At 32.5% G+C, this 22,211-nt stretch overlaps 1 protein-coding gene across 1 annotated transcript in view; it reads right to left on the reverse strand.

The window, feature by feature from the left end:
- Positions 1-3,769: 3,769 nt before the first annotated feature.
- The window catches only part of LOC123556154 (uncharacterized), a 45,177-nt gene continuing 26,735 nt past the window's right edge, over positions 3,770-22,211 (reverse strand). Inside the window, exons 5-11 of the mRNA XM_053524147.1 lie at positions 21,134-21,652; positions 18,568-19,615; positions 17,429-17,958; positions 17,087-17,214; positions 6,418-6,466; positions 4,925-5,169; positions 3,770-3,817 (exon numbers count right to left, since the gene is read on the reverse strand). Of these exons, the coding sequence (XP_053380122.1) occupies positions 3,770-3,817; positions 4,925-5,169; positions 6,418-6,466; positions 17,087-17,214; positions 17,429-17,958; positions 18,568-19,615; positions 21,134-21,652 (2,567 nt within the window). The remainder of the gene's footprint in view (positions 3,818-4,924; positions 5,170-6,417; positions 6,467-17,086; positions 17,215-17,428; positions 17,959-18,567; positions 19,616-21,133; positions 21,653-22,211) is intronic.

Here is a 22,211-nt window from a genome sequence, read left to right on the forward strand (position 1 = left end):
TACATGTCATCCAAATTTCAAGGCTGTATCTTAAAAAACAAGAAAGTAGGTCAGTAGGTCAAGGTCACTGTCAAGTGACCCTTAATTACATGTACTTGGGGTCATCATGTAATCATAATTAAACAATCAAGGAAATATGATCAGACCCGGGGCGGGTCCATATTTAATGCTAGGGGGATAATTTGAACAATATTAGTAGACAGCCATTAAATGATGTTACATACAAAATATCAAAGTCCTAGGCCCAGTGGTTTTGGGCAAGAAGATTTTCAAAGTTTTTCCCAATATAAATCTATGTAGACCATGTGACCCCCCAGGGCGGGGCCATATTTGAACCTAGGGGGATAATTTGAACAAAGGACCATTAGATAATGCCACATACCAAATATCAAATCCCTAGCTACTGTGGTTTTGGACAAGAAGATTTTTAAAGTTTTTCCTTTCGGTTGCCATGGCAACCAGATTTCTGTATGGAATTCATTTCTTTGACTAATTTTCAATGAGGACATGCAAGAAACATTCCTGTGAAGTTTAATCGAAATTGGTCTGGTGGTTTAGGCTGGGAGTTGTTGATGGACGACCGACAACGTACGACGGACGACGAACGGCGGACAATCACAGACCACAAAAGCTCACCTTTGAGCACTTCGGGCTCAGGTGAGCTAATAATACAATACAATAAATATTTTCTGCAATGCAGCGTAACGCAACATAACACAACTAAACACAACATAACAGCATACAACCAAACACAACACAATAAAATACAATACAGTACACTTATTATATAATAAATACAATTCAAGTGAATACAAATAAACAATATAAAGTCAATATACTAAAACGTAGTTAAATCAAGGGCGTGCAGTGAACTATAATAAGTTTGTAGCATTAAGCAGAGTCTTTATAAAACAAGTTATTCAAAACAGGTAGTTTATAATAGGTCTGTTTATATCTAAAGCTATACAATCTGTAGATTCTACGAAAGCTTGTGAGACACAATGGCAGCATATCAACAAATTTCATGGTGTAATGTATAAGATTTTATCTCCGTATCCAAAAGTATTTGTTTTGTAGGTCAAATGTATGCATTGTTTTGATGGCGATGAAGAAATAATGAATACAAGACAATCCATACGATGTAATTACCTAATATATACCATTGCTATTGTTACTACAATAAACAAAATGTAACTTCAAGGTGAAGGTCACAGAATGCAAGCTTAATTACACCATACTCAAAGTTTCTTGCCAAGATGGGTAAATCTAATATTGTTATAAAGAAGTTAAACGCCAATTAGCAATGATTTTTAAATCAAAAGTGTATAACTGCATACTTAATATGCATACTCAAGAAAAAATATATCTTGATGACATATTACATATTACAACTGACCAACGAAATAAAAGCTTTAAAGTGGTCATATGATTAAATGGTCCATTTTAATATCTTAAGGAGGTAGGTTACCTTCATATTTGTATGTGCGCATGTCCAACCGGAAGCTAACTTGACGATTTACGACGACGTTTACGACAAATTAAATGTGTTTGTATATTCATTTTCCTGAAAATAAATCATGAACATGCCTCCGATCTGATACTTTATGGTTTAATAATGCAAAAAAATGAATCAATTCCCGAAGAAACGCTTCAAAACAATGTTGCCTTAAAATGACGTCATTGACGTCATGACGTTACGTGTCAGTTACCGCGCAAAATTAATAGCTTTTATCTTGAAAGTACGTAATTCTGTGCATTTTCTTTATTTTAACTATCTTCAAATAACAAATATTTGCTGAAATATTTGTTATGAATCTTTTGCTCTGAGTAATCATCAATATTTTGCTTCTTTTATTTAGTTATATTGAAACGTAATGCGGATTGTAAGAAAATGAATGATGGTAACCAATGTTATTTGGAATATAGTTGGATGAAAGGTTACTTGTAACGGCCATTTTCAAATAAAAAATCTAGCAGTTTGATTTGTATTACCTATTTTTCATGTTCCGTTGATAATTTGTTACTTATATACTAAAAATAAGATCTAAAGCTGTTCAAATTTCAGTAGAAAAATGTGGTTCCTTAAATTTAATTGATGTTACCATGGAAACGAAGCTCGTGACCTATGTATCTAAATGTAAAATTCAAAAGCGTTGACACTGGTCTATTTAAGAAACACAACTTCGGCTTTTTATTTTCATTTCAATAATATCCATTAGAATAATATCAGCATGCTGAACGATTTTTCCATGAAAAATGCCAGGCGATGGGTACTGTCGTATGTATTCTAAGCTTTGAAATTTGTTTGAATCAATGCAAATAACAAGAAAATATAACTAACGTTAGAAATAATATGTTAATAAAGTTACATTAGCTAGAAAGATAATCTTATTCAATATTTTTGTAAGAAATTACGACAAAAAGCAAGATATAAGCTATTTTAAACATCTCTGTTGCCATGGTTACTGTAAACTTTAAGAAAAATAGGGAACCATGTAAAGTGCATGGTATTTTGCTTAAAATATTTCCCAAATATTCCATGTTAGTCATTAACAGAATGCCACTTAGGCCGTCGAAAACCCCTATTTTTATACATAATTGTTTAAAAATGAGAGAAAATGCGTTACCATGGAAACACGAGCCCCGCGACATATGCATTTAAAGCTTATATTAGAAAGCTAACGTGCATACTAGTAAAATTATTAATTATGCAGACTTCTACGGATATCAGTGAAACTAAAATACACTAAAAATTGTTAAATATCCGTATTTTCCTTCTTCTTTTAATATGAAATATCTTTAGAGGGTCATGTTCTTCAAACCTAGATAAAAATTGAATTTGAAGGGACAGAGACAAACGAAATTGAGATTGTAGCAGGTAAAACTCCATATTACACGAAATACAAACAAATGCTGCGGTTAAAATAACTTGAATTTACCCTTGTAACAAGGTAACCTACCTCCTTAAGCAAGCGCTTGTAACTTTATGTGACTTTTCTCGCAGTACATAAAAAACGTACATCAATTATTAGGTTCGATGAGATTTACCTTTTTTGAATTGTAATAATGTCCGGTTAAGAACGGAGGGTTGCAAGAATGTTAACATTTGCATATATATATTGATAATACATTATGGGCAAGTTACCGTAGATCTCCCGAACTATCATGACAAGGATTGGGAAATAACTACAGATGCTAGGGTAAAAAATAGAAAAAAAAAATAGTGCATTTGTATAGATTGTGGGCATGTAATGCGATATTGCCTTCAATTTAACTGGAACAGCATCTTATATGTTCACATATTTCGTGTAAATACGATCAGGGTTTGTTAAGAAATGTTTAAAATTCATACAAACACAGCTATATGGTTTTGTTTTGCGGAACATCAGATCATAAAATGAGGCTACTCCTATTGGATCTTTGTTGTAAAATGGTGCTGTACACAAAGAGAAATATAGCGTCTCTTGATAAATCAAGGACATATAACTCCTCAAAACATACATATCTTATTTTACTAATAATTTAACTTAACACAGGTTTTAATGTGATTGAAATTGGTGATGGAAATTAAGGTGCTAGAGTCTAGATAATTGACATTTTGATTCGATGATATTTTTTCCAGAAATCGAACCCGACTAAGAATATTTGGTCATATTAATGTAATACACGTTTGAATAGCATTTCTTCAAAACTTTCTGCTATAGAATACGCATGCCAATTATGAACGACGACAGACGGACAAAGTACTTGCAACGATCCCAAATGCTCATCATGAGCTCTTTGCGCATTGTCCAGCTAGCAACATAATACAATACAACTATAAATACAAATACAACACATAACAATACAGTACAATACAAAATAATACAATACAATACAACATAATACAGCATAGCACAACCCAATTTAACACAACACAACACAATACAAAAAATAACAGTGCAATGCAATATAGTTCAATAAAATTCAAGTGAATACAATTCAATACAAAATAGTGTTAGTTGAAATTATACATTATTTATAAGTTAAGATTATTACAGTATTTGCATTAATCTGTACAATACGGTGATATATTTGACAAGTTGCCGTTCAAAAATATGGGTAGTGCAATACGTTTTCTGGATGAATACAAGTCAAAATATTCCCCGTGTTATAGAGGAACATGTTAAATAAATTTTATACTTTAATCTCATTTTCTCTTTAAAAATGTAAACAACTCAAATTGGTATGCATTTATTTCCATTTCAGGTGACTGAAACAATTGATAATTAATACGTAAATAGTTTACTAACGTAAAGTTTCGTTCGGATATTCGGTCGAATAAGTCCATTATAGAATACATTGAATCTAATACAAAATATTTATTTTACGATCACTTGTTAAAATTGCAAATTGCTGCTTGGAAGAGAAAAAAGGTATAGAATAAACACTTAATATTGAATACAACAAAATCTAGTATAAAGCATAAAATACATACAGCAAATACCAAAACGTCGGTAAAAGAAATGTTTAATTGTACCGACAAAATAAAACATTAAATCCTATTATGTCGCATACAGTTGAAAAGATACAAACGGAACATTTCTACAATCACTTCTTTACTGTATCAAAGTCCAAACAATCATTTCTAATTCCTTTTCGAAGTAAGTCTTCGCAGAAAAATACCAAACTCGTAAATATTTTTTTGGATCTGTCCTTTGTTTTCCGCCATAGATAATTTCCAATAGTGTACCAACTTGACATTTTGCGTCTGAAAATAGCAAAAGTAAGGGGTAATACAATTTGGCTTATCAAAGATAAACAGTCAATTCAAAATATTATACTCTTTTGAAATATATATCGTTTTGATGCTTTTGAAGAATGAAAAATCGTCATTTCTAGTATACTTGTAGATACATGTCAATTAACTCTTTATCTTTTATACCTTCTTTCTATTCATTCGAATGTAAGTGTTTCCTTTCGATATTTCATCAACAGCAATTGAAGAGTCATGAAGCATGGTTAAATACTTTGAAAGTTTCAAACTTATTGCAGCAGCAGCTACAGCGGGAATGCTCCCTTCCTTTTTGAGCAAGTCCTGCACGCTGCGTGTTCCTTTCAGAAGTGATCCCCTTGTAATTCCCATTGATCTACCAGAGTTGTCGTATTGAAGGATCGCTGAACTAATCTCTGGAGGTAAAAATGAACTTTTACTTTGTATGTAAGACGATTGAAATGATATTTTCAAAGAAAACAAAATGGAGCGTGATTATAACTCTAAACACTCAATGTTTCTTATGGAATCTGTCAAAACGGTTCAAATATGTTACAAAGATGTAAACAGAATGATTCCAGAGATCAGTATCCGATTAACTGCTTTTAAAGAAATTAAAACGTGTCAGGAAACAGATTTTATTGCTCTCATTGTAAATGGAAAGAGAAACATTGAATTGTAGTATTGATAAATAAACAATTCCAAATCTGAGTCTCAGCTCTATATTTCAAGTCACAATGTTTGTAAGAAGCTGCGCCTGAAGGACAGGACAGTAAATCAAATCAGAACATTTCCCAGCCTAATATACTTCTTATACTTCTAACAAAAGCAATGAACATTACAATGAACATAAAACATTACTTTTATGTATAATATCGCGTATAAGATTATATATTGTTTTTAATTTTCAATGAATATCTGAAGTTAAATTCTCCATCAGACAAAATAAAATCTGATTCTATGAATTTCATGATTTTTACAATAAATTAAAAAACATAAGTAAAAGACTTTAACTGAAACTTTTGTGTAGTGTTAACATATATCTTAGTTTCGAAAAATTCAAAGATCCGCTGCTTTTGATATTTGTTGCACTATGATTTACAAAGACTTAAATTGCGTTTTTTCCTGAAAGGATTAAAGGTACCGTTAATCACAGAGAGCATGCACTAAGAATGTAAATGCTCTGTAAATTGATAAATCACACACTGGAGATTAAGAGCTAAACAATATATACTTTAAACATCTTTCATTCCTTTAATGGATTTTTCAAAGAAAGCATAACTTAATTCTAAAAGGGGAGTTTTAAAACTGATATGACAAACCTTGATTACTAAAGTGCAGAGATAATCTATTGATAAATGTAAAAAATAAATATAAAAATACTGATAGTTTAAACAGTGACTAGAGGGCTTGCACATTTCGTTATCGATAATGAACAGACTCAGATATGCTTCCGATAGATCTTCTTAGATATTTCATTTACTACTTTGTATTGCCTGTACAATTCAGTTCGGTATTTTGTGTTTTTATTATGTACATTTCCACTAAGAGATGATTTTTTTATGAAATGAATGCCAAACTAAGACAAACACTCCTTGTTGATAACTTTAATTTGCGTACTTGCAATTTCTTATTTGGGTGCATTCGTGAATGAAATAGCTTACCCTTTTGAAGTTCTACTCTGTTCTGCTCCTCAGTACTTGGGTTGAATTTCTGTAATCATTCATTATCATAATTACATCATAATTTTTATAACTGTTTTGGATATTCAAGTTTGACTGATGTTTTATTAAAGACAGTACAAAAAGCCCAAACTATTCCAAGTAATAAGTCATGCTTTCCAGAATTAAACCAGGAAACTCAGTTACTTTTATGGGTGCATTATGACATCGACTGCTATTTTTCAGGCCCTTGCATATTCTATATTGTAGGCAGTGTAACTAAAAATACAATCTTTAAGTAGGAACTATCTGTTTTAGAAATATGTGTAGCTAACTGCATCGAAGTACGTAGACTGAAAAAATAATTAAAATGTCATTTTCTGAAAAAGAGTTATTTGAGCTGAAAAAAAATTATCCCGAGTAAAATGTTTGGAAACAATGGAGACAACTCCGCTAAGACCTTATGGTAGGCTTAGGTGGCTACTGACCTAGAACCGCATGCAAACTATGCACTTTTTACCTCAAGGGAAGGGAAAAGCAAGCACAGTTGCCACATGGATAAGCAATCTGAATAGTAGACTGTGTAAAGATCAAATAGGTTAATGCCCTGGGGAAAGTTTGACATTTTCTATGGTGATATTTGTCAACAAACAGACGATGTTTTTACAAAAAAGTCAAAACCCACAGAATTTTACAAGGTGAACTATGTTGAAAAAGCTACTGCTGGAAAGAGAACAATCTCTACTGCCCATTTATATGCGTCAATGTATGGAAAAATATCTAGAAATATGAGAAAATCAAAGACATCAATTTTAGGACTGTTCGATGCATGACTGTGTTATCATGCATAACATTTAACATAGATAAGTTACTTTTCCTTGGCAGGATTAGGATTAACAAAAGGTGATCACTCAACAATTTCACTATATACCTTGTGTAAAGAAAGCTTAGGCTAAGTCTCTATATATTGCTCTGAAAATTTATCAATAACTTAATTCCTTGAAAAGAAATAAATATATAGCAGTAATAAATAGTTCCTAATTTTATGTTACATTAAAAACGCATGTTTCGTCATTTGTTTTAGATTTCTCATTCAAATTTAGCGGTGTGATGGAACTTTAGTTTGACATCCCACATGTCTGTCCGTCCAGAAAATTTAAATCTTACGGCGTTTTGCTCCAGACACTAAATATGAAGGACAAACTTGATCTATGAGGTTCAGCTATGACTTTGACTTCAGAGGGCGTGGACGGTAGCATGCATTTCCATTACCGTCCATGAATAGGCTCAATCAAACTGAGCCTGCAACATTTTCGTTTTTGTCGTGTTGAGGCGACCTGTGGAGTTTTCATTTTTTTTATATTTGAACCTAATGCCCAGGTTTATACGCTCCTCATATTATCTTTTCGCCATCTACCTATACATGTAATGTCCATGTCTTAACGATTATTAAGTGCTCCGGCCACGAAATATGAGGGGAAATTGAACTGGTTCATGTGCACTGCACATTGCGTCACCGTCATGTACCTATGTACCAAATTTAAATTAAGTAATACTTTGAATGGTTTTTGAGTTACGCTCCGGCCACGAAACACGACTGACAGAGAGACAGACGCGTACGTTTTCCAAAACAATCATGCTTATTCGAGTTAAATAATTTTAAAGTTCGATTACTTTGACTTTTATGAAAAAGAATGTTTTATATCATCGTAATGTACTATTGTTTTCTTTACTATTGTCTTTCTAACACCTTTACTTAATTTTCTAATAATATATTTTACTTCTTAACCGTACAAAGTCAAGAATGGGAATTAAGCCAAATCCATTAATATAACAATCACTTCTATAATGTTTCCAATGTAAACTTTTGAGTCTGGGCTGTGCCCAATACATTTTACATTTTTGTCCTTGTAAACGTCCTCATAAGCATCTTCAGTGGTTATTTTATTTCATAACAAAGTTTATCAATGTCAATAAATAAGAGTTATACCTTTTAAATGTTACTAATAAACACTAATGAAAAACCGTACATGAAGTAAATTGATCAAGTATCAATAACGTTTTTCCTTAAAAAGAAATACATGTATGTTCTTAAATGATAATATGGAGATACAATTTCTTCTTTTAGTAAAGCAGTGATTATTGAATAGTAGTAATGAACAGTTCTTAATTTTATGTTACATTAAAACACATATTTCAAAGTTTCTTCATTTGTTTTAAATTTCTAATTCTAATTTAGCGGCGTGACAGAACTTTAGGTTGGCACCCCAAAGGTCTGTAAGTCCTAGAAATTTATCAAATCTTACGACAAACAACAAAGTCCTCAAGATATCTTCACATAGATTTGTACGCAGCTAGAGGGCAATCAGGAGATAAGAAAATCATTTCATTTTGTTTCGATGATAAGACCAAAACTATATATGTCATTGCGAAGGATAATGCAGAAATGCACAAAAATAGAGCTCCTGCAGTAATGCTAACATGCTAGAGTCTGATGGAATCTGGTGTGCAGATGACAATTACGACATTATTTTCTGTAATTCAGCTAGAATAGAAGTAATTCTGAATCTTCTAACTGTGCAATGGTGTCCCCTCTCCTCATGATCGCCCAAGTAACAATTGCCGGAGTAACGGTTTTGATTTAACCATTCTATGCACAGGCCTTCCAGTGATTTATGTGTTAAAGAGCATGGATCTGTTCTTACATATTTTAGCGTCAGATGCTTTTGCTACAAGGGCCAGGGTTAAAATTCCAGCAGATACGCTAATATATTTTTGTAGTTCCGATCGGCTAATAAAATAGAAAAAGTGGAAACTTCACAGGTCGCTCCATACGACAAAAACGAAAATGTTGCAGGCTCGGTTTGATTGAGCCTGTTTATGGACGGTAGTGGAAATAAGTACCACCAGTGCTATTTTGTGAAGCTAAGAACGGAACATGGCACTGACTATAGCATGAATTAATGAGCGGTAGACAGTGTTATCCAATCACATTCAGTGAACCCTATTTGGGAAATAAGTTGGAACAAAAATTAATCGCCCTTACTTATTATATATATATAATTTATATATATATATATTTTTTTTCAAATTTGGTGAAATTTAAACTTTATGTAATAAATGTATATATTATAAGCAATTTAATGTGTTTGGGTTAAACACCGTTTTTCAACAGTTTGTTTTTAGAAAATATATGTTCAAGTATCAAACTGTAATATGTTTTATTTTCTGGATTTGATACAGCAAAATAACAGCATATTTAAAACTGTTCAAAGTCTTTTAAATTTCTTCTTGTTAATGACTTTTTTATATTTCAGGGATTCTTGTTTGTATAGGTAAATATCCAAATACGATATTTTATTTCATTTTTTCTGAAGCTGATATTTTAGTTATATTAAAAACTATATCGGAACCTCAGTGGATACAAAGGATTGTTTCTTGTGGAAATCTAATTGTAAAAGTGAATGGTTTGCATGCTCTTTTTTCTGATATCTGTTTCAAGAAAGTAGCGTCTTTAATAAGTAATAATATTGTTTTTTGTTGACCAAATTAAAGTTTCAAGAGAGCAAACACTGATGCATAGCCTGTCCGTCATAGAGATTTTGTAACAACGAAGTAACTAATGTTTTTACTTTCGGTGTTTAATGAATTTATTGTTTGCTTTGCTGTAACTATTACCCATATAACTTAAGTTTCCTCAATAAAAGATGCATGTCAATATCAGATGAAATCGAAGTCTAGACTTTGACACTGCATCTAAAGCTAACACATGAATGCTAACGTAGCTGCAAGGATTAGTTTATAATATTCTAAGGACAGTTTCTTTAATTGTTTAGAAACATAACTTAAAAGACAAAGTTCAGTTTTTTTAACACAAATCATAATAGCCTCCCATTGTTTGATGTTTATTGTATCACAAATGTTTTAGCAATTTCATAATTACTGTTCAATATATGGCTACTATATAAAGAGATATCTTTACTGAAACTACCATACTTTAACCAAATATTTGTCATGCTCATAATACGCCCTGATCTGGGCAATTTATTTTCGACACAGAACATTGTCTTGCCCTACATTGCATTAAATGCATATCATACTACAAAAATAAACGTACCAAAAGTTCCGTGAGACATGGCGAAAGTCTTAAAAAGTCTTATTACCTTCTTTAAAAACATATTTTACCGGAGTCCACCATACCTAGTTTGTTTGGAGCTGTGAGGCTCCTTTGCCCTGCGCTTCGAGGTATTGGGCACGGTAAAATGCGCTACGCATGATCAACAATTTGGTAAAATTTGCCGCCTTATCGGTAAAATTATCCCCCTTGAAATCACCTGGCTGGGCGATATCGATTTTTATCTGGTTGATATTTCCAATAGAAACAAAGAAGGAAAAAAGTTCGAACAAATATTGTTTTTATTAGAATGAACACACAATATTTATTATCCTTTCTTTTCTCTTTACAAAGATATAAAAATTATATATCTAAAAAGAAGAATTAATGCTCAGTTTACGGCATATAGTTACTGAATAAAATAAGCAAAAACCTGTGATACGTATCTTATTCTTTCCCCTGTAGCCACTTTATTCATAATTTGAGAATATTTGTTATCCTATTGAAGTATTCTACAGACAATAAATGTTTTATATATGTTTTTATTTTGAAATTATTTTATTGTCTTCTTGCTTCCCTGGACGTTTAAAAGTTGGTGTTTTTTGTAAAATTTCTTTATTGCTCGTGTCCGTGGTATTTCCGAACGCGCGCAGAAACTCACGAACTCGACCGAAGTTAAGCTGTCTATGATACAGAGAGCTGATGGTTACAAAAGAGTATTATTATTGATAGGTGTTCAATCTGTTATATCTATTATATAGTCTGTAGTTACCGACATGTATCCTTGACGAAATAAGGAAATATTGTATTGTTATATTGGTAATTCTTACTGCATGCATCAATATAAAAGAAAAAAAGAAAGAAAGGTAAAGAGAGAGATAAGAAAAGAAAGTCATAACAATTTCATGAGTGAAATTTACACAATTAGAAAAGAATCTAGAGTAAATAAATGATCTATATTTTACTGCTTGCCTAAAATTCATAAGACAATATGCACTTTGCAACTATATATATTTCTTTCTAAAAAGGATATAGCCACTGTCTTGTATTTTAAAGATTCGCATAATTATATTTATACCCTTCAGTTTCAGTTTTAACCACATATATGTTATAAAGAATTTATATAATGCAACATTTTGAGTTAATTGATTTCGGAACCTCTGAAACAGCCATATTAAAGCTCTTTTCGGTAGTTGTTTATTACCAATTAACAGCTTTTTGCAAGTTTATTGCGTACCAACACCTTTTTATTAGGGGACTAGGGGTGATCAGGTCTTTTTATTACACAGATAATAATCTTCTCGGTGACTGCGTCTATATCAAGAGCATTTTGAAAATGGTAACATGTTTAATGAACGACACTTAAATACACTATAAATAAATAAATAAATATATATATATATATATATTCATTTTCTAATCAACAACAAATGATGAAAGATATGTAGGATAATGTGACAGTGATTTAGTATTTACTTGTATTTGATTTACAGTATTTTTTTCCTGAATACAGGTTAATTGTTCGGTACTTAGGTATAGAAACATCGAACACATGTTAAAGGTTCGCCTTAGAGTGAAAATATTGTAAGTTTTCCGACAACATGTGTGAAAAATTGTCGTTTATTGACATATTAGTTTATTAATTGTCTCTTCTGAAAATTATTATGTACATTTAGTGCTCCGTATTATATCATGCTTTCACTTGCTGAAAGTATTGCATTTATAAGCTTTATGCAATAAATCGAAATTGAATAGAATTGAATGTACGCACAGATAACCTCAAGCAGATATAGCACGCGCTAATTTTTAAGAAATGAAATATATGTAATTCCTAGTTCATATAGTAATAATATTCGTGATAATTATTATGAATAACCTTTCTACTACATCAGTGTCACATTATCTCAAATCTTTCTTAAAAGACTTTAAAAACCTGACATTTATTAAATCAGTCAGTCAGTAACCTTTGAGAAACTTTGGGAAGTCATAATTCGCACATACTTTATTACGTAATGACTGGCTCGGGGGCAAATAGGTCACACTTCATATTAAACAGGCCCTGGTGTCATAAATAGATACCTTTTACATTGTAAAGTATATTTGTTAGTTTGTTTTTCTGGTTTTTATTTTATTAGTGTATGACAATATGTTTTTCAAATGTTCATTACATAGCAAAATTAGTTTTGGCACATTAAATTATGATTAAATACAAATAATTGATTAATTAGTTAAATTTTCATTTCAATTAAAATTCCATTGAATGTAACAAAAAAAAAGTATTTCACATCTATTTATTATAATTGAAAATGATTGACCATATTTTGATATACCATGCAAAATAAGAGAATAAAATAACGTAATGTCTTCTATTTTTCCGTTCTGTATTTTACATTAATGAAAAACAGAATTAAACCAAATTGTTACAATGTATGTAATCTTGTAAATATAAAGATGACTATATTTGTTGTTGTTGTTTTACCGGTACTTAAAATTGGTGTAAAATAAATTCCCCCTTCCCACGTTTTTACAGTATCCTAGTTATTTATGATCGGCACCTCCCGTGGTATGATAAGCGGAGATAGCCGAACCATAACGGTTTGCAACACTCGCTAAAATATCTGAGAGTGATCGATATTCAGCTAGACGATCTAAGAGAGACAACTATGTATAGTGTTGATCTCGATAAACAAGGAAAGATAATAGAATCGCTTTTTACTCAGTTCTTCAGTATGAAGTATCCTTTACGAATTGACACCGTGAGAGACGTGAAATCACGTCCAAGCCAATTACATTATACTGACACCGGAATGGCCTGTCCTAGTACTATCCTTTTAATGATGAGCGCCAAGCGAGGAAGATACTATTACCATTGTTTACGTCTTTGCTATTATGCGGCCAGGAACTCACGACCTCCCAGCGGGAGCTCTTTTACTAAGCTAGCAAGGCGTAGAAACTTATTTAGAAGATGAAGATCTATAACAAAATCTTCTAGAATAATCACCTGTTCAAGTGTAGATGTTATAATGTTTGTATTTTTCCTATTTATAGATAATATTTTACCTTCAATGGGAGAAACAAGTGCTTAAGCAGCCGTGCAACCTATAATGCCAGCAGTAATTTATAGCCTAGTTCTTATTCTTCAGCAAAACTTATAACTTTTTCCATAAGCAGCAGCACGTCTAGTTAACTTGATGACTAATGGATCTGTCACTGCTATTCTATTGCTGTTCATTTATGTAATATATCTTTTAAAATGAAATAGTTTTTCAATGTTATTAACCTTTAGCCTGCTTGCGGCAACTCGTTCTGCCTTTGCGACCAGTGCAGACCAAGATCAGCCTGCACATCCGTGCAGTCTGATAATGGTCTGCACTGTTTGCTATTCAGTCAGTACATTTTCAGTAAACACCCATTCAAATGATAAATGGTATTGCCCAGATTGAATGATGGACCATTCCATTATAGAAATTTAGCAGGCTAAGGGTTAAACGAAACTGAAGTATTAGACTTGTCACTGTTACTTTTCAGGACCTGTTTTTATAGTCTCGTATTATACTTTTGTTTTATTCTAAAACTATTGTTTAGTACGTAAAAGCTCTTGTTTGTTTAGTACGTAAAAGATCTTGTTCATAAAAGTACCTTCAATTAACCCATTAATCAGATCTTTAATAATTTCATATTATAGGGTTTGTATTGCAAATATTATTAATTATAAATATTTCTTCTTCCAGTTCAGTTTGTAACGTTTTTCGAATGTTGCTTAATTTTACTCAAACGAACTCTTTCTCCAAATCTAAACGTTTGCTGAATCCTCAATTATTTTAAGTTACCGCATACATTAAGTAGTACCTCTACTATAGTTTACTAGCTTCAGTCGGTGTTATTTTTATACATGTAAGTTTATCAACCCTTTTATGTAAATGTTTAAATAATAATGAGCATTGTTTGTTGCAAAGTAATTGCGTATCATTCTTTCAGAGTCCTATTAAGTTTATTACTATCTGTTATTATTAAACGTATGATATACGTTTATTTTGTTTATAATTATTCAAAAATATTGGACAAATTCAGTGCAGAATAAGTTTTTTCATCAAACCATAAATTAGTAAGAATTTTTAGAAGATTTTCCAGTTTTGTTTTTAATGAAATAACGCAAGCATACTTGCTAAAACATCTATGACAGTAATTTCTAACTGTAACTCGGCGTTTCGAAGATTTTCATTTTCCAGTTTATGCATTTCGTCTGCTTATTCCGGATTATAGTTTATTTTAACGTCGTATACTTAGGGCGGGTGCGTTTTCCATTTTTTATTTTTTTTTTATCCAAGTTCAAGTTTGTATTTTATATTTATAGCTAGTTATTTTTGCCATTCTTTATCCAACTGTTTTGATTCAGTGCTTTTGAAACCAAATAGCAATTTCTTTTCATATTCACTTTCACTTTAGTCATTATCAAAAGTCATGCCTCATATATACTGTGTCTAGTTCAGTAACACGAAGTCTGTTACCAGAACCACAACATTTATTTCCGGGAAATATGAAACCTTTCTTAGCTGAAATAGGTATTATTATTCAACTTTACAATATTACACGCTGTATTAGATCAATTGCAAACATCATATGAAACAGACAGAGCTGATACAAAACATAACTGAGCCAATATGAGAAAAACAGGGCCAATACGGAATTCAAGCATTTTGATTGGTTCAAAAGAGAGGGCCAATACGGATAAGCCACTTCCGTTAGATTTTTAGATGACGCCATTTTGTTTTACATCATAGTTATTGATTACATTTTATCACATTTTGACAAAAAATCATCCAACATGTTCATTTAATAACCAAGTATGACTGAGTGGGATGTACGTCTTCAGAGATTACAGCGATACTTTCGCTTATTCGGTATTGTGTAAAATGCAGGTGTTTCCTGTCAGAAATTCTGGCAGTTGTCAAGGAAAATAATAAGAAAATATGGAAACTCAGATTAATTAAAAGGATGAGACTTATCTTTAACAGACATTTTGATAGTGTGGACTATTTGTGCAATGATAAATAGCGATTCAAATGCTGGAAAGTCGCAAGCGGATGAATAAATTGGCGAACAAGAGTGTCAGTTGTGAACTGCAAACAATTTCGGATAAGAATTAAACGAGACATGGGACTATATAATATGTGCTTGGTTGGTTGTATTATCTTGATCAACACATATGTGTATAATTTTGTGTCTCGTTGCTTGCAGCTTAAAAGGAAATGACTTTTAAAGCAGTTTTTATCACAGTTCAAATGATAAGATACTCGCTAAAGAAAATAAATAGGAATTCCAAAAAATAAGGTAAGTTCTAGTTACTCTTGATTATGTCGCATTAAAATATCTCTCAAAATTATTTTCAAGTACCTACATACAACTCATTCTGTTTTACTGGCGAAAATGATCATGATTTCTAAAATATGTCTAAACAAATTGTCAAGAATTTTCATCTCAACGTACATAGCTGTCATAAGGTAACTCACAGAGTTCTTACGGTGTTACTGTCAACAGTTGAAAGTTGAATAATAATATAATCATTAATCAAGCGATTTCATATTGGCCTAGTTATTTGTCCTCGGGCAGTCGTATTGGCCCGAGGCCTACGGCCTCGGGCCAATACGACAACCCTTGGACAAATAACAAGGCCAATACGAAATTGCTTGATTAATAACATTATAATATTGCTCTATACACGTCAATTGCTGCGACAGTATTTCGTTTTAATATTACCACAAGAACTGCAGGTCGCTTTTAGCATAAATATGCCATTTTGTTGTTGAAACCTATTGAGGATTCACACATTCAGTATATTTGTTTCTCTTTTGAACAATACATTTTATTTTGAGATTTCATCATATATCATATATATTCAAAATGTAAATTCAATATGAACTATGTATTCGTGAGAACTATCGTCAAAAACACGAGCAAATTCCGACCAGTTGGTGCACACAACCAAATTTCCGACCAGCTGGCAGAAATTTGGATCTAATAGATTTCCAGTAATAAGCTATATTTAGGCCAAGGAAATTAACAAACGTATATTACTAAAATACAATTAAACCGTATTTTTTTTCAATAAACGTACAATTTTGAGACAAAACAAGTGTACTGTTTACTTTTTAAAAAGTATGTACAAGCATTTCTTTTTTTCACGATACTCACCATTTTGTTTCTTTAAATATATCTTCCTTACAGAATTTATACCAAAAAATAATGCTAAATAATTAAAATATGGCTGGCTAATAATGTACCATTTAATCAAACAGATTCTACTTGTTGCGGAAAAAAATCATCCTTATTTGTGGGTAAGATGTACATTGGGATAGGGGTCGGTAATTTCAAATATTTATTAAAGTAGATCAAGTTTGGTTCTGGTATTTTTCTGACTGATATATACATAATAAGCTGAAACTGGAAAAAAAGTTTAAAGCAAACATATAGCACTTAATACCGGCATTATCTAGAAAAGAATGAAAATATTCTAATTATCTTTACTAAGTTTAATAAAGAAATGATCAAAACATCTACCTGTTTTCCGATTATTGCCGTGAGTGTGTATAAAACAGGATTCAGTGCCGAGTTGAGTGGTAATATGAACACTGCTGTCCAGGCGTAAGCATCCCCGGAGACAGGATATCCACTCAATGCCATTATTCCTTTTAAGAGTATAGCCAGGATAAGTAGTCACATATGTATAATGCTATTTATACCACAGAGAGTGTTAGGCACTCAAAACCGGAAAAAAAACCCTCAACTTCAAATAGATGCATAAATTCGTCATAGTTAACTGAGGCTGTCAAGTTTGTTTTTAATTTTGCTTAATGGCGAATGACTATTTATAAACTAATTACATATATGTAATTCTCTTACCCATTACGCCTATTGGAAACCAGCACAGGAAATCTGTCGTTGCAACAAGAATGAGGTTCCTCGCTACTTTCAGATCTTGCTTTCTTGATCTCTGCGTTTTCTTTATGGTGCTTGTTGCTTTCCGTAGCTCTATAAAAATTGCGCACTGGCCTAAACCCACAAGAATAAACGTACAAAAGTTCAAGCCAACAAATATGGCAACCGAATACATCCAGCCTGGTGGCTTATCTCTCGTTAAAGGAAGGGCGATGCATACTCCCGATCTGGAATAGAAACTGTTCTGAAAAAAGTCAGTGAATATAATAGGAACCAAAGCTAAAGCAATGGCAAATATCCAGGAGATGAGGCAAACGATGTGCGCATTCTTAGGTCCAATTTTGACGGTACCGAAAGGATATTTGATGACTAAAAGTCTGTCTAAGGTTATCAAACAGACGAAGATGACACTCGCTTCGGAAGATACAGTAGACAATATACCGGCAGTGACACACAATTTGCTATTTCGCCATTGCTCATCCTTGAAAATATACCTGCAATGAAATTAATAGTTAATAGATCTAATTTTCATGGGTTATAATTACTAAATTAAGCACATAAAAATACAATTTGTTCATGATTAAAATGCTGTGCGAACAGCCTAGTTAATCGTAAAATATTAACAATTGTATGATTGTGTAGTTATTATCAAATTATGCATTTATCATTATGAATATATTTCTTAAACATTTGTGATGTGGCTGCATTTTTGTATAAAGCAGATTGTAGTGATGACCGTACTTAAAATGTTAACTAAAACGTCTTAATATCTCTTTATAATCATTATACATTAGGGTTTAAACTATTTACCCATGGCCTCTATAAATTGGACGAAATAAACTATATAAGTATCCGTATTTCTTACCGGCAATAAATAATCGCTTTCAGAAACTGCAATCTCTAATACAGGTGTACGTAGTAAGAATAACTTCTGAAAAGTTGCAACTAGTTACAACATCACGGGGAACATATTTGCAATACTTTTAGAATCAAATTCAACACATCTGGATTGTATATCTTGAGCTTTACCAACCAAATTAAATGAAACCTTCTTATAAACATCAATAAAAGAAATACATTTGTAAATTAAATTTTAAAATTACTTGTCTCGATATAATGAATCCACTACAGCTATTATGATGAGGTACACTCCCATAAGAAAGTCAGCAGTGGCCAAATTTGTCACAAAGATGCCATAGCCGATTTTTAATCTTGCTCTGTCATAACCCAAGCGGTAAATAATCGATCCAAGATTTCCAGCTAATGCTGCTATCCCTACTATCCATAGCACTGCCTGAAGGACTGGATGTCTCATGAGGTCTTCGCACGAGGAAAATTCGTTTCTTTTTGGATAACAATCACTTTCCTTGACAGAACATGGGAGAATACAGCAAAATTTATAAGCAGGTGTACGGAGTTCTCGGAGTGATGTAACATTGCGAAAAATATGCTTGTTGAAAATTAAAATTTCATTACCTCTGAGGTCTAATTTCTCTACTGAAATATTAATAAAAGCAAAGTCTTCAATTTCTTGTATCCGATTATATGAAATGTTTATTACTTTTACTGTTAAATTGGAGAAGGTGTATGCAGAAATCCGTTTCAGCTTTGTTCCAGTAATCTGCAAATTATTTATATTTTCTAGTCCATGAAATGCTGTCGAGGATATAACTCTAAGGTTAACATTACCAATCAAATTTAGATGTCGAAGGTGCCTCAAAGCAGAGAATACATGTTCTGGCAAGCTTGTTATTTCATTATGTCCAATATCCAGTGATACGATGTTGTTTATATGAGCAAATGCCTTTTTGCTAAGAGAGCTGATCCTGCACGAGGATATATTAAGTCTGACCAAGAAAGGTAATCGTAGTTTGTCCGCTTCTAATAGTTTATGTATTTCTGGATTTAAACTAATATCTGCACTCCTAGTGCTATTTGGTAGTGCCAACACTTGTTCTAGTTTTATATTTGCTTCTCGGCAGCTTACCGAATACCCAGAACATGAACAATTATAAGGACAACTGAAATCGCATAGCTGTTCGTCGTCTTTGCTGCTGCATTGAGCGATACCGTCACAAATCTGTTCCAATGGTATACACTGCTGACTTGACGAACATCTGTATCCTCCTGAACAGGGAACAACACTCCCAGCTGTAATAGAATTAAATATTAATGTGCAATATATATCTTAAATGTAAAATGACAACACATCATTTATAAACCTAGTAATTTATATTAGAATAAAAGCCATATTTCATTTGGGTTATCATACTAATATCATGGCAAGGTTGTGTTTGCCTTTTCTTACAAATCAGGTAATTATGTTTCGTTGCTAATATACAGTTTGTCGACTAAACATTTCGCTGTAATATTTACAGTATAGTTGTTTCTAGATGTTTCTAGATCTGAATTGGCAGATAAAAAAAGATACTATTTGATTGCAGTCCATGTCATTAATTGATTAAATATGAAACCACAAAGTATCTCGATAAATACATTTGCGTTGTTCGAACAATTACGTCATAACATTTTATATAAATAAATTTGTCAGCAAACATCCTTCTGCAGGTATATGATAGAAAATAGTCCTATAGGCAAATAACAACAGCAGACTTCTTAGGTTTTTACTACAGTTCTAATTTTCAACTGCTAGCACGTTCAATATTATACAGGCAGTCACAGTTTGAAATACATTTTCTAAGAACATAGTGACTTAATTTCGTAACAATAAATTCGGGAAAAGTCGTAAAAGCATACTGCAGCAAAACACCACACAGTCGTAAATAACAATTAATGTGAAACATATCACCAGAATATTCCAATGCACATTCAGCAATGTTTGTTTTTGAAGCAGGGATAAACAGATACATGTAGCGTTAAAAGAAAACAGACATAAAGGAGAAACGGATCTCTGTGACTAACTGCATTTATTTGCATATGATAAAACTAAATTGTTTCGTTCAGGTAACGGGTATTTATGCACATAAAAGGTAGATAATAATACACCCACTTTATATATATATATATGCGAACTTGTATCTCCAGTTAACTTTCAGAAAGCTCTCGTCCCAGTCAGTAGAAACGACTAAAATGTCACTGCCGATTTGTGAGACATGATAACAGAGATTCGAATATATATATATGCAAATGTAGAACCAGTGCGAATGTGTAGTACAATTCGGGCGTATACATAAAGCAGTATCGAAGCTAATCGGGTTAGTGGACTTGCTGTGTAATATACACGCTCGTTTGCTTCGGCTTTAATATACAGGTTGACAAACTATTTAATATCTATGAATCGGCTAATATACTGCAAAAATTAAGGACAGGCAAATCGGTGAAAATGAGAGCCCGTATTGTTCGAATCTTTTGTGCAATCAATATTTAGAAAATTTAAGCTTCTACTGAGTACGTCACATGCATTCATACGCCAAGCATAGCATTCTTGTTGAAAGATTGTTTTTACAAATACATTACTTGCCGCATATCTTCGTTGTTCTTGGTTAGTGGAACAATTTAAGAAGCATTACAAGATTCTTGATCTCGCTGACAGTGTTAAAATCGTATTCCTAATCGCCCGTCCGGGCTCGTGAGAATACAACTTGAGCGAATCAACCAACCAGAAGAGCACAGACATGCAATAATTCCGATTTAGTTTGATTACCTTACCTTCGCATATTTCAGGGAAACGTCTGTACCCGATCGAAAACAATGCCTCCCATCTGATAATGCGAATGTCTTTCACAAACCTATAACGGTCTCTTTTGTTATCGATTGAAACACTGTCTTTGATAACACGGTAAGTGAAAAATGATGGCCTCGAAAGATTTGAAAACATCAAGTTCGCAATAGAAGAGGATTTTACACTGTCTTCAATAAAAACAACACCATCAGTTTTTGAAAAACGTGTAATATGCAGTAAATTCCGAGCCATTGATTTATAAAAGCAATCTTTCATTTCTGATGTAAATTCTTGGAACTTTGTTATACGTTCTTCACGTATTTCTAACAGTTCGTGTGTTATAGGAATCGCCGCCTGTGTAGTAGTCGTCTTGAAGTGTAATAATCGAATGATACTGCCGGGGCTGTAGAATTGTTCCGCTAACTTAACAGCTGCCGTTTCGCTAACTGTTGGCTGATTCGTATCTTCAACAATAATTATAACATCTCTTTCTGTAAGGGTACAAGCTGAAAAAAACAACGTATTTTGAAGGTATTACAATTATATGATTGATCATTGAATTAATACGTCCTGGCAAAAACAAAAGAAATGTGAGCTTAGAAAATATGTATTTATCATCGTATCAAAGAGTTTGCATATTTGAAAGCCAGTTCTGTATTTCGTTTAAGCCTTTTGTTATCTATATTTATCAATTTCGTGTAACTGTTATTGTTCATTTGTTCTCTGTGTTCGTCTCACACATACACCTTATTTTAATTATTTGTTTTGTTTGGTAGTTTCATATTTAGCAACGATTTATGTAATATGACGACTTTTCAGAGGAACATCCAAGATGCTCTTGGGGAGGTATACTATGCACGGCTGGGTACCTGTGTAGAACCTAGAGTAAGTCAGATGTGCGGTCTCTTCACAAGACGACCAAAGCAGGACTCAAACCAACAGCGGTGAAGGTACGTAATTTTGCGTCAGCCACTCTAACCACTCAGCCACGGAGACCCCTTCCATGTTTTATTATTATTTTGTTTCAAAAACGAATATAGCATCATACTGAGCGTATCAGAAAAT

The sequence above is a fragment of the Mercenaria mercenaria genome, chromosome 15 (genome assembly GCF_021730395.1).
Source record: "Mercenaria mercenaria strain notata chromosome 15, MADL_Memer_1, whole genome shotgun sequence".
Taxonomy (NCBI): domain Eukaryota; kingdom Metazoa; phylum Mollusca; class Bivalvia; order Venerida; family Veneridae; genus Mercenaria; species Mercenaria mercenaria.